A 13,212-nucleotide genomic window follows, 5' to 3' on the forward strand; every position below is an offset into this window, starting at 1 on the left:
GGAGTTTTTCCTTCCCACTGTCACCAAAGTGCTGCTCACAGGGGGTCATATGATTGTTGGGTTTTCTCTGGATGCATTATTGTAGGGTCGACCTTAAAATATAAAGCACCTTGGGGTAATTGTGATTTGGTGCTGTATAAATACAATTGAGTTTAACTAATTTGAGCACTTTCAGGTTTGTAACATTTAGAGACAATGTTAAGAATATTACATTTATTGTCTTTATTTAACTGGAGCTGCATATGAACCGTTCATTTGCAGTTATACCACGTGTCCACACGTCACCCGTCCACCTGTCGCTCTCCTGCAAAACTTTGGTTGGAACATCATTAGGGATGGGTATCGTTTAGGTTTTATCCGATACCGGTGCCAAATCGGTACTTTTGAAACGGTGCCGGTGCTCAAACGGTGCTCAAACCGGTGCTTAAAGAATAGAGAACACAAACTTTGTCCAAAAACCTCTCATGCTCAGCTGTTTTTTTGTAAAAAGATAACAATATGTGCCTTTCCTGCAGCTATGGGGCATATATGGTATCACTCTTGGCTGGAAGCAGTGCTTAAACAATGGAAAAAACACAAACTTTGTCCAAAAACCTCTCATGTTTAACTGTTTTCCACTTTTTCTTTGGTCATTTTAGCCTTTTTGGCCAGGGTGAAGGGAGTATCTGCCATCAAACAAGAAGACAGCCGCATGTAGCTATGATGATGTTTGCTAGTTCACCTTACATGCATTAATATAATAACGTGGTTAGCCTACTCAACTTAAATTGCACACGAACAACATTTAGCTACTCACGCAGAGAAGAGCGGCTGCTGCTGCCATCATCATCCGTCATCATTTATGCTACACTGGCAGGGCTAGGGGCCAGGACTCTCCTCTTCGTGTTTTTGGGGGATGTTGCATAACAGGCAACCCACCCGCAGTAGATGTGCTCGGTGTGAGGTCTCGCAGCAAGCTATCAAATACGGCGCATTTCTGGGCTTTAAAAAAAAACGCTATGCGTCGCCAGGTGTTTCATCGGATTTGAGGTGTTACCTCCTTTGACAGTATCACAGTATCAGCTTAAAGCACTTGTTGCTGCTGAGTTTGCTCTAAAAGAACGTACGTACCTGGGCCCGCCTACTATTCTCGGAAACGTAAAATGATTGGCTAGAAGTGTATCACAGCTCAGGAAAAAAAAGCACCGAAATAAAGCACCGAAATGTGCGCTGCTTTTCGGTCTGGTTACTACCGTTTATGTCAGAACCGGTGCCATCATGGCACCGGACACCGGTACCCATCCCTAAACATCATCAGCCACCAGTCCAGACTTCGCACCCAGTGACTACCACCTGTTCCCAAAGAAACATTTGTCAGGAAGGTGATTCTGCGGCGAGCGGCTATGACGTGGGCTTTGTAAAACTGTCACAGCGTCTACAAAAACGCATCGACCGAAATGGCGATTATGTAGGAAAATGAGTCTTTAAGCTTTAAAATGCTGCACATACTATGGAAAATAAACGGTTGCTTGTATTTCTAAAACAATAGGACACCTTACTTTTGGGATTGCCCTCATGTTTACTATAGCATGTAAATGAAAAATGGATGTCGCCACTTTGATGTCACCAAATGGTTTCTGACATCTCGAAACCTCAGTTAGCTTTTCTGTGTAACGCCATCCAGAAAGGATCCAGTAATATTCAGACAACATTTAGAGCAGTGGGTGGAGTGCCAAGTACTAACCAGTATAGTTTACTCGACAGGGTTCATGCACAAAGTGTACTGGTGCAATGCACAGACATCCTGCAGATTCATTCTAACAGATCGTTTTAATTGTGGAACTCTGTACCGCTCAGCAGTCGATATCAAATCTTCCAAGAGGCACCAACAACAGGTGTGCTTGAAAGGTCCAGTTCACTGACTCAAAGCTCCGTTCCACCAAGAGAGGCCTCTTGCAGCATAACTAAGGGAGGATTGGAAGCTGGTTCCACAGAAGAGGGGCCTGAAAACTGAAGGCTCTGCCTCCCATTCTACTTTTAAATACTCTAGGAACAACAAGTAGGCCTGCAGAGCGAGAGCGAAGTGCTCTAATAGGGTGATATGGTACTACAAGGTCATTAAGATAAGATGGGGCCTGATTATTTAAGACCTTGTATGTGAGAAGGATTTTAAGTTAGATTCAATGAAGAGAAGCCAATACAGGAGAAATGTGCTGTTTGTAGTCCCTGTCAGTACTTATCCTGCAGCACCGTGAATCAACTGGAGGCTTTTTTAACGATGAATTACAAGAGTTGAATCTAGAAGTAGTAGTGATGTGTGTTATTTTGCTTCATGGATAGATAAAAGTGGGAATCGCGTATCTATACCTAATACTAAGGAAAGCCCACAGCAACCCGTGGAAGCCACAGTTAGCCTTTGTATATGAAGCAGCCTCCACGTTTACATTAACAAACTGGACTCTATTAGATGGGTATGATTCAAAGCACTGCAGTACTACAGTACCTGTGGGATTTTCTGATATCGTAATAAAATATTATGGTCAAGTATTAAACGCTGCACTGAGTTTTTCCCAGCAAATGAAGAAAAACTGTAAGATAACTGCTTAACACTTTAAGTATTAAAATATCTAAAGTGATGTCACCCAGTCGGAATCATATTTTTAAAGTGAAACTTCTCCCAGCGATGTGGCTACTTGGCTCAGGCGTTTTAACCACTTGCCCTCCGTTCCCATCGTGTAGCCACATCAGTCATTTCATCCACCTTTCTGCTCCTCCTGTCATGGACTCTAAGTAGGAAGTGCTCCAGCAACACTCTCTTAAACGCTTTGTTTGCTTTTGGGTTGCATATCAGCAGCTACAAGTATCACCTCCTCTTCCTCACTGTTAGGTACTCCATCATCATCTGAAACGGACTCGTGGCTCTCAGATAAGCCTGCGCTTGTCTCACTGTTGTTATCTAGAGAAAGTAAATACATGGTGTCAGTCTATCAATCATATTGTGATATGACACGTTTGTATATTTCCTTAACCTGCTGTACTTTGTTAAATTCCATCAGAGACTCGGAGCGTATAGGAGGAGGTTATATTGTGGTGGATCCAGTTCTCCGTGTCGGGGCCGACGACCATACTTTGCCGTTAGACTGCATCACCATCCAGACCTACCTGTCCAAATGTCTGGGACACTTGGACGACTGGCCAGATAGACTTAGAGTGGCCAAGGAGTCGGGTAGGTTAGCACGGCACGCCCACACGGACTCTGGTTCTTTCTTTTGTGTTCAATCATAAAATGCAAACTCGGTCACTTCTGGTTGTTATTGACGACCATGGTTCCTGTCATCGGCCTAAACTCTCTGAATCAATCCTCCTGTGTGTGCAGGTACTACATCACATGGACAGTGCAGTGTGTGAGGGGATTCATCACATGTCAGGACTATCAAACAAAATGCCGTATAGAAGGATTAATAGTACGTCTGTGGGTTTGTCTTCCAGGATACAACATGATCCACTTCACTCCAGTGCAGACTCTGGGGGAGTCCAGGTCCTGCTACTCCTTAGCTGACCAGCTGAGCGTCAACCCAGAGTTCAGCCCAGCGGGTCGCAGCTACGACTGGACAGATGTGGGGGGGCTGGTGGAGAAGCTAAAGACAGAGTGGGACATGCTGTGCATCACAGATGTGGTGTATAACCATACTGGTGAGTTGAGCCATGAGGAGGGCCGTTCATTAGTGTACTGCAACACCGCTTCCTTCCCTTCGAAGGTAAAAGGCCACCTCCTGCATCTGATGTGAGACGGCTGCTGTTCACTGCTGTCTTTAGATTCTGACATCTCCCCTCTAAGCGTTCTACCCTGTGCTTTGCAATCAGACGTACCAAATATTGTTTTGACTGCAGCGACGCGACATCCTTCAGAAATTTCATGGTTGGCTCGTACCAACCACTAACCAAGTTAAACGCTTCAAGTTACCCACAGCAGCTAACTTAACTAGGCACACCAACAGCAGAACATGTTACTGAAGAGTGCTAATTGGTTAACAAAGAGCAAAAATGCACCTGTTTTCTTGCCTTAAAGGATAGCAGGGGAAGTGAATCACAAGGCTTCCTGAGCCAGTCCATGGAGCCGATCACTGACGGAACATCCTGTGCATCACTTTTCATAATGCATGGACTCGATTATGGACTAAGGATGGAGAAGTCGACATGTGTGCACTCAGCGTACATGCAACACGTTCTTTTATTGTGATCTTTGTTTACAGCTCATGGTTTGTTATGCTGCACACACTCACTTTTATTTGGCCTGAACATTTATGCAATCACATGTCTTTGTTCCACCACATGTTATAGTACGAGAGGTTTCACAACAACACATGCTTTCACCGAGAGTCTGCACAGTTCCAAGGATTGAAAGTGTCATTAAACTGTCCCAAAGGCAGGACTTTCAGACAGATCGTTACCCTTATCCTGTGAAGTTCGACAGAACAGGAAAGATTGTTGTTGACTCACAATCATAAAGGGAAGTAAAGAAGCCGTTTGGTTTTGTTACCTTTGAAGCACAGCAGGTGAACACTGTGCTGTGGGGAGGACTGGAAACATTTGCTTTCTTATAGTGGGCTCAGTACGGCCTCTGTGGAAGTGTAGCCTCACAGGTTTCTTCCCTGACCTCAAGCACACACTATAACCACGAGGTGCAAGGCAGGAATATGCATCTGACTGGTTGGCAGATGGTTTCTGCCAGTCGCTGGCTGCTGCTGGATGAAACTGTTTGCAAAGAGGTTGCTGCACCAAAGTCCTTGTGATCATTTTGGTCATCTGTAGTTTGCACAGAAGATTATTTAAGACCTTGTATGTGAGGAGCAGGATTTTGAATTCTGGATTTAACAGGGAGCCAATGAAGGGAAGCCAAAACAGGAGAAATCTTCACGCCACAGTGTCCAACATGGCAGTTAACGCGATACACTAAGCTTTAAAAGTGCCATTTTTGCCACACTTTGTCAGGGTTAAGGTTTGCTCACGCTCCCGTACTCTTGCTGTAGCCTTGTCTAAGGCTTTCACTTGAAATCTATTTAGAATCAGGTCAAGATTTAAAGACCACTAAAAAGTTAGCTGGGTATGGTTTAGGTTGTTGGTAAAACATCTTATAGCAAAACTGGTTAACAGTTACTCTGAAAGTGTTTTTTCAGGTCGAGACTTTTCATTTGACATGCTCGTTGTATCAAAGTGTTTGTGCTGTCCTGCTGGCAGTGACCACCCGTGGATCCCTCTCATCCTCGCTCAGGAAAGGTCGAGCAGTAAAATGAGCCTGATATGAAGGTTAAATACAGACTGAACTCTGATTTATACAGTATGTGTGACTCACTGTCAGACTATTATTAGATCTGTAAAAAGAGTAAAACATTGATGAATAAAGTATTTAAACAGCTCAATGGTTTCTTGTCTGTGTTCCTGCACAGCTGCTAACAGCGTGTGGATAAGGGAGCATCCAGAATGTGGATACAACCTGGTGAACTCTCCTCACCTGCGCCCAGCCTGGGTTTTAGACAGAGCTCTGTGGCATTTAACCACCAGAGTAGCAGAGGGACGCTACAAAGCTAAAGGACTTCCTGCTGACATTACCACGGAGAGTCATCTGAATGTGAGTTCTGGGTTCCTGCACATTCATTCACCTTTGAACTTTCACAAATGTCACAGGCTGTGGTGTGAGCCAATGACAGCCTTGCCTGAGAGCATGAATTGAAATCTTATCCACAGCCTCATCACCAAAGGCAGCTAGCTTTTTTAAAAATGTTTCTTTAAGTTACTCAGTAGTATCAGGGCGATCGTGGCTCAAGAGTTGGGAGTTCGCCTTGTAATCGGAAGGTTGCCGGTTTGAGCCCCGGCTTGGACAGTCTCGGTCGTTGTGTCCTCGGGCAAGACACTTCACCCGTTGCCTACTGGTGGTGGTCAGAGTGCCCGGTGGCACCAGTGTCCGGCAGCCTCGCCTCTGTCAGTGCGCCCCAGGGTGGCTGTGGCTACAATGTAGCTGCCATCACCAGTGTGTGAATGTATGGATGACTGGATATGTAAAGCGCTTTGGGGTCCTTAGGGACTAGTAAAGCGCTATATAAATACAGGCCATTTACTATTTTTTTATTTTTTTTTTACTGAGTAACTTATGAGGGATTTCGATCAAAGCTAAGGGGCGTTTTCCTGGCCTGCTGTAAAACAGCAGAACATATCTTGTGTGACATTTCTAGACACAATTTCAATAAAATTTTTGTTAAACTTTTACATGTCAATTAAAAAAATAACCTGTTTTTACAGAGACATAAACTATTGCACCTGACGGTCTGCACTGCTGAGTAACGCCTGTGGAGAATACTCAGTTTCTATATTTAGATTTTATTTTATAGTAAAGATAATCATTTTGTCATTTATTTATATACATTTGCACATTGCCCCTTATTTTTTTACTCTTACACCCGACAGTTAAGACAACCAAAACCGAGCACCAAGCCGCGTTTACCTTGCAAGCTGTAATTTGGTGCATAAATCTTTGCTAGTTTGAAGTGTGTGTGTGTGTTACTACTTCAGTGGCTCACAGAAGTCCTGACCTAAAAGAGGGTTTGTAGAATTCCTCAGAATAAACCAGGTAATAATGAACCTCATGTCTATGCAGATGAACTGAGCTGGGTCAGTTCATCAGATGGTTAAAGGCACTTTCTCTCAGCAGCATCGTACACGCTTTAAAGACGCGTTTGTGTAACGTGTGTTTGATTTGTTGTGTTTCAGGCCGTCCGTAGTGTGATGTGGCAGGACGTGTTCCCTCAGATCAAACTGTGGGAGTTCTACCAAGTCAAAGTGGACAGTGCTGTGGAGGAGTTTAGGACCCTGCTGCAAAACGGTGTGTAAATCCACACAGACGTCCCAAAGCCAAGAGTCGTTATGTGAGCTTCAAAAACTCATCAGCATGTTTTCAGTTTGAAGCCCCAAAAAAGAACTTGTGTTTACGGTGTGTGCAAAGATGAGCAGAGGGTTAAACCACATTCACTGTGTCGTTAACATGTGTGTGCCTGCCATCAGGTACCAAGCCAGACCACAGCAAGACTGGAGGGCAGACGGGCCTCAGGATCATTCAGGATCCACAATACCGTCGCTATGGCAACACAGCAGACATGGACTCTGCTTTGGAGACGTTTGTGCCTCACAGGTGAGACTCGGGGTCCACGGCACGAGTGTGATGTTGGGCTGCTGGTCAACGTGCTGCGATTGAGTTTCTTTGTTCTTTTCAGATCGTCAAACACGTTTTTAATCCTGGACAAAGATGAGCTGAGTAAATGTGCTGTTTTCACCCGACAGTCGTAAAAGACTGTTGGCATTTATAAAAGTATTTTTAAATTAAGATTACATTTATTAAGGGGAAATGAAGCTGTCCAAACCCATCCCGCCATGTGTGGAACGAACGAATGAACTGATTAACGAGCCACGCCTGTTCAATCAGGACGTAACTTTAATGTCTGTCTGACAAAGTGAGCTCAACAATCACATCGGACCAGGTCTTTTTGCCTCATCATTCAGAAACAGCGTTTTGTATTTAAATGGGTTATTTTTGTCTAATATTAAAGAAAAACGTGACAAATATTGCTCAAATGTAAGAACTCTGCTTTCACAGCATTGTAAGTATGCAGTTGACAGTTGGCTCGAAGATGTTACGCAGCCATCACATTAGAGCTGCAACAGGAAGTTTTAAACATGCAATGTGGACAGAGTCAGGTGACATCACCACCCGATTAGACCAATGTGTAACCTTATCCTGCACAGGTGTGGACCTGTGTGGGGATAAAAGCAGCAGCCTCCTGTCCTTGCGTGTTAGCATTAACCACATTCAGCAAGCTAATCTGACACACCGTGTGTGGGTACAGCTTACCCTGCATTTCAGACCCATGGACCCCTGTGATTGGCTGACGATCGTCCAGAGTGTGTGAAAGGATTTGTTCTTAAATATGATGGTTCTGTTTGGTTTCCAGTCCAAAATAAGTCATTCAGGTGACGCCACACAGTCCCTTTGACTTAGTGTGAACGTTAGTTCAGTATTAAATGAATCAGGACCTCTGTTGTGAAAAGAAGACTGATGTTTGCATCTGTAGGGAGCACATCCCTGTTCCTCCATGCTCATCACTCAGCACAGCGTGGTTGAAAAAAATAAGCCCACAAACATTTAAAAACTACATTGTAATGTTTCTTCATTGTTCAGATATGAGTTACCTCTGTGACGCTGACATGGACCAGTGTAGTTAATGTAAAGTGTGTATATCTGTGTGTGCGGCACACAGCAGTGTGATGTAATGTTGCTTCCCTCTGTAGCTTGTCACCTCAACACATCGAGGAGTGCTGCGGTTGGCTCAATCAGAAACTGACTGACCTGAATGCAGAGCAGTATCACATAGTGCACCAGCATCAGGAGCAGGTAAGGCTGCCACTGTACAGGGCCACACCTGACGTGTTAGCTAGAGGGGAAAAGCATCGAAAGCTGTTAAACCTGTGAATTAACGTCCGTCTGTCAGTCAGCATCGGGCCAATGCAGCCCCAGGTTTAGAGCAAAACGACTGATAACAGCTACGCCTGAGACGATGCTGTCACTTTAACTTGGAGCCAGAGTCTGAGGACACGCCGTGAAGAGCAAAGAGGCGGAGCTGTGACCAGTAATCACCATTAAAAGCTTCACATGAAAAAGCTGGTAGTAGTCCTTCAAAGCACCTGTTCAACAGAAGTGTAAAGCTGCTCCAGCCACCGCTGTTTGCAGAAGTTACGTTTAACTGATACAGACAGGCAGCATGCTGAACGCTGACGGCAGGACACAGGACCCTGCTGCAAACAGGGGCGGAGCTAAAGGGGGCCGTGGGGTGTACCGCACGAGCTCAGGGGTTTCCTAACATTTCGTTAGTGAAATGAAATAAAATGTTAGATTGATAAAAATATGAATGAACATGGCTCAGCGTGGAGGCAAAGTTCATGCTATCCTGATGTTTGTGGCTGTTTACAAGAAACGTCGCTTTCATTTGAATGTCAAAGCAGGAAGCTGCAGGTGATTCAGGTCAAACCACTGCAGCACAGCACCTCTAACACTAACAGCGCTGTAATAACGTATGGACCACTGCACTGAGGTCCACGGTCAGAGGCTGTAAGGTCTTCATAACCTTCAGCCTCCTGTACAGTGATGAGCTCTGAAACCTGACTGCAACTCCAGATTAACCATTGATCTGTTAGCTGTTTGATAACTGCTCTGTAAGATGAACTGTCGCCATCGCTGGGCTCCTGTGTGGACTGTTTCTATACATGGTCATTTTCAGCAAACACCTTCTCTGTGACATGTAAAATCTTTAACGTGTGTGCGGGTACTTTGTTTTCGAACAAGTGTCTGATTTGTCTTTTGCTCTGTCACAACCTTCTTCTTTGTCCCTCCAGGCTGTCAACTGTCTTATTGGAAACATCGTCTATGAACGACTTGCTGAGCACGGTCCCAGGCTGGGCCCTGTTACCAGGACAAACCCAATGGTCACCAGGTAACCAGTTTAAAGAGCTGACTAATGAGAGGAAGACAGAGTACAGTGAAGTGTGTTAATAACTCAGGACATTTACTAAAGCTTTAACAAAGACACGAGGCAGGTTAGCTGAACACTTCATAATGCTAAGATATTATCATGGCCCATACTATAAGTACGTATTAGGGGTGGCGCTGTCTCAGAAGTCAGTGAGCTGTATACCAATTAGAAGGTGGGTGGCTCAACCCCTGGTTCTCCAACCTGTGTGTCAAACTCAGGGCAAGATGCTGAACCCCGAGTTGTTCCACATACATCAAAGTATGTGAGCATTAAGATAAAAGTATTCAGGCTTATTTCAATAAAGCACTTGGATGAATGTGCTGACAGGTAAATGAGGCTCAAACTACATAGAAAGCTTTATATCCAGTAGCAGTCAGTTGGATTCATGTTTTCTTTGAAAAGCGTGGATGTTGGTGACAAACTCATTGATCCTCACTGAATAGGATCCATCAAATGATCCATTGTCTAACATGAAGTGCTTTGACACAAAGTGTCCACAGCTGCACTACGTTCACATCACCCGGGCAGCCATAATGCCATGTTCCCATCTTCCGGTCAGGTATTTCACCTTCCCCTATCAGGACATGACTCTGGACCAGGAAATGCAGCTGCTGGACCAGCCAGACAAGATGTGCCATTTCCTGGCCCACAACGGTTGGGTGATGGGCGACGATCCACTCAGGAACTTTGCTGAACCAGGTAAACAGGATGAGCCACACAAGTGGTTAAAAAAAAGACTAAATGTTGAATATGATGCTGCTTTAACCTGTCAGTGACTGTTGTTGCTGCGACCTGGGAGTAATAAAGTGACCGTATCAGTACTGAAGTGCTTCTGCTCCATAAAGGCTCCAACGTGTACATTCGTCGGGAGCTGATCGCCTGGGGTGACAGTGTCAAACTACGATACGGCAACACGCCTGACGACTGTCCCTACCTGTGGGATCACATGAAGAAATACACGCAAATCACAGCCAAGTATTTCCACGGAGTCCGCCTGGACAACTGCCATTCCACACCTTTACATGTTGCTGAGGTATCGCCACACCTCACTGTACATCACACACTTCATGTCAATTATTCTACGTTTAAATCCAGGACACGTAACACTTTAGCTCCATGTTGCAGTAAAGTTGTTCTGCAGGCTTACATGTTAGAAATATGTTTGATGTCTCACTGGGGCCGAACGTCACTGTTGAACTGTTCTACAGACATGTCGAGGACACACGACATGTTTGTGTTAGTCTCAAAGCATGAAAGTGTTTATTTAAATCACTGATGTGCCACAGTTTGAATAGACAGACATCTGTGATAACAGCAGAGAGGTCGCTGTGTGGCCCTGTGCTGACCCGCCCTGTGGGAGGGGTCTGAATTTTTGGGGCTTTGTTACAGTAGCCACCATATAAATAACCCAGGCAAATTATTATTGGATGTCCTGGCTGTCTTGTGTTTTGCAGAGGATGTTGGAAGGATAGCCACTTCTTAGCGTGTTAACTGTATTTCCAGACGTCACCGTGTCCTTCTGGAACTTGTTCTGGTTTCGGCTCCATTTGAGAGCCGGCTTGTTCCATCTGCAAGTGTTGAAGTAATACTGTGATGTGGCCTCAGTGAGTCTAGTCCAGGTGCGAGCAAATGCTGCTGTGGCGCACCCTTCTGCTTCGACACACATTATCAGTGAGATTCAGTGAAACGATCTCAGGACGTCTGTGCTACACTGTAACGGTCCTAACTGTAGTGACAAATATGATTAATGCTGAGTTCAAGCATGTACAAAGAGAAGACGCAGCGTCATTACAGCCATGTTGTCCCGTGTGAGCGTGTCCCTGCTAACAGCAGCTCTCTCTCTCCTTGTCCGTGATGTTTGTCGTCCAGGCCATGTTAGACGCAGCCAGAGCGGTCAGACCCAATCTGTATGTGATAGCTGAGCTCTTTACAGGCAGCGAGCTCCTTGACAATGTTTTTGTTAACCGGCTGGGAATTAGCAGTCTCATACGAGGTACAGCACTGATGTGCAAGCTAAATGTGTGACTGTCTTTCTTCTCTCCCCACTGCATTGTTCTGCATGTCTCCAAACACTCCACCTCTCCGTGTGTTCTTTGACTGCACCATTCTAACTGGCTGAGTCCCCTTCACTTTCATTCTCCTCCTCTTCCTCCTTCAATCTTTCTTTCATGCATGCCCCCCCGCACTGGTTTGTCATGCTGTGGTTTGTTAGTTCATGCTGGATGTGGCCAGAACGGTGCGTCCTGACCTGTATGTGGTGGCTGAGCTGTTCACCGGCAGCGAGGAGCTGGATAATGTCTTTGTTACCAAGCTAGGGATTACATCACTCATACGAGGTAAAGTACCGTGTCTATAACACACCTACAAATACAGCATGTTCGTTAACTGCTGACTTCATTCATGTTTAAATATTTGTATCAATTCCACATCTTCAGAACATCCTCAAGTCAGCTTGAATAAATCCATGTAAACACATTCAGACTCCTGAAACTGCTGAGAGCTCAGCTGTTCCAGGAGTCCCGCTCTCGTCACTGGTGATGAGCTGGGATTGTGCACAAAGTGTGGAGCCTGTGATGAAGTCAGAGCGTGCTGTGTAGATGATCCGAAATGAATTCTGAGCACTTCTGGACATCCCAGCATCGAAGGGGAGATCAGCCACATTTCAGTCGTGCTGAACTCTGCTTGTTGTGGCGCTGTTCCTGGAGCACGCCCAAAGCTTGAAGTAAAAACCAAAAATGTAAACTCAGGAATTATAACTAGATTTTTTTTTGGCATTCAGTGACATCTTTCAGTACTTGTAGTTGTGGTACTAAAAACTACTTGTATAGGAAGTAGCTTTAATATGTAGTGAGGTCCAAACCCCACTGCACCAAACCCCGTCACAGAGCTGCACCTGTTGGAGGTCACAGTAATAACTGTGTCCTGGTTTGCTTCCTTCCTGGTTCCATATTTTTTGCACATTTCTCACACTTCATGAAACAAATGTAAATGTTAGACAAAGATAACACAGGCAAACACAAAACGCAGGTGTTTATTATTCAGGTGTGTACACTGCAGGCCTGCGTGACTCTGTGCAGGTTACCAAAGTCACGGCTTTCATGGATCTTCATCCACAGCTGTGTGACCCACTGACAAACACAACTCTGTCAAATCCTGGAATCAAACCAGATAAACTCCAACAACCCTGTGCAGTTATGATCAGGTGACCGGGTGAGGGCCTCCAGCTCGCACTGTCAGGTTCGCAGCCGAGTGTGAAGCAGCGGGAATGAGGATCAGCACCTCCAAATCTGAGGCCATGGTTCTCAGCCGGAAAAGGGTGGAGTGCCCACTCCGGGTCGGGGATGAGTTCCTGCCCCAAGTGGAGGAGTTCAAGTATCTCGGGGTCTTGTTCGCGAGTGATGGGAGAAGGGAGCCGGAGATCGACAGACGGATTGGGGCTGCAGCTGCAGTAATGCGGACGCTGCACCGGTCCGTCGTGGTGAAGAGGGAGCTGAGTGTAAAAGCGAAGCTCTCAATTTACCGGTCGATCTACGTCCCTACCCTCACCTATGGCCACGAGCTGTGGGTAGTGACCGAAAGAACGAGATCGCGGATACAAGCGGCAGAAATGAGCTTCCTCCGAAGGGTGGCTGGCCTCTCCCTTAGAGATAGGGTGAGA

At 45.4% G+C, this 13,212-nt stretch overlaps 1 protein-coding gene across 4 annotated transcripts in view; it reads left to right on the top strand.

Moving 5' to 3' along the window:
* The window catches only part of agla (amylo-alpha-1, 6-glucosidase, 4-alpha-glucanotransferase a), a 42,892-nt gene that overhangs the window by 6,270 nt on the left and 23,410 nt on the right, over window positions 1-13,212 (top strand). For 2 of the 4 annotated variants that reach the window (XM_085438773.1, XM_085438775.1), the window contains exons 4-13: window positions 3,036-3,205; window positions 3,469-3,672; window positions 5,427-5,608; window positions 6,745-6,856; window positions 7,036-7,162; window positions 8,317-8,419; window positions 9,418-9,515; window positions 10,114-10,253; window positions 10,400-10,587; window positions 11,767-11,890. In XM_085438773.1, the coding sequence (XP_085294899.1) occupies window positions 3,036-3,205; window positions 3,469-3,672; window positions 5,427-5,608; window positions 6,745-6,856; window positions 7,036-7,162; window positions 8,317-8,419; window positions 9,418-9,515; window positions 10,114-10,253; window positions 10,400-10,587; window positions 11,767-11,890 (1,448 nt within the window). Of the gene's footprint in view, window positions 1-3,035; window positions 3,206-3,468; window positions 3,673-5,426; window positions 5,609-6,744; window positions 6,857-7,035; window positions 7,163-8,316; window positions 8,420-9,417; window positions 9,516-10,113; window positions 10,254-10,399; window positions 10,588-11,423; window positions 11,548-11,766; window positions 11,891-13,212 lie in introns of all 4 variants that reach the window. The other 2 variants (XM_085438774.1, XM_085438776.1) reach the window with 2 other exon arrangements.

Source organism: Copadichromis virginalis, linkage group LG18 (assembly GCF_057382275.1).
Source record: "Copadichromis virginalis isolate Kocher_CV1m ecotype Utaka linkage group LG18, C_Virginalis_male_GT1.1, whole genome shotgun sequence".
NCBI classification, from domain to species: Eukaryota; Metazoa; Chordata; class Actinopteri; order Cichliformes; family Cichlidae; genus Copadichromis; species Copadichromis virginalis.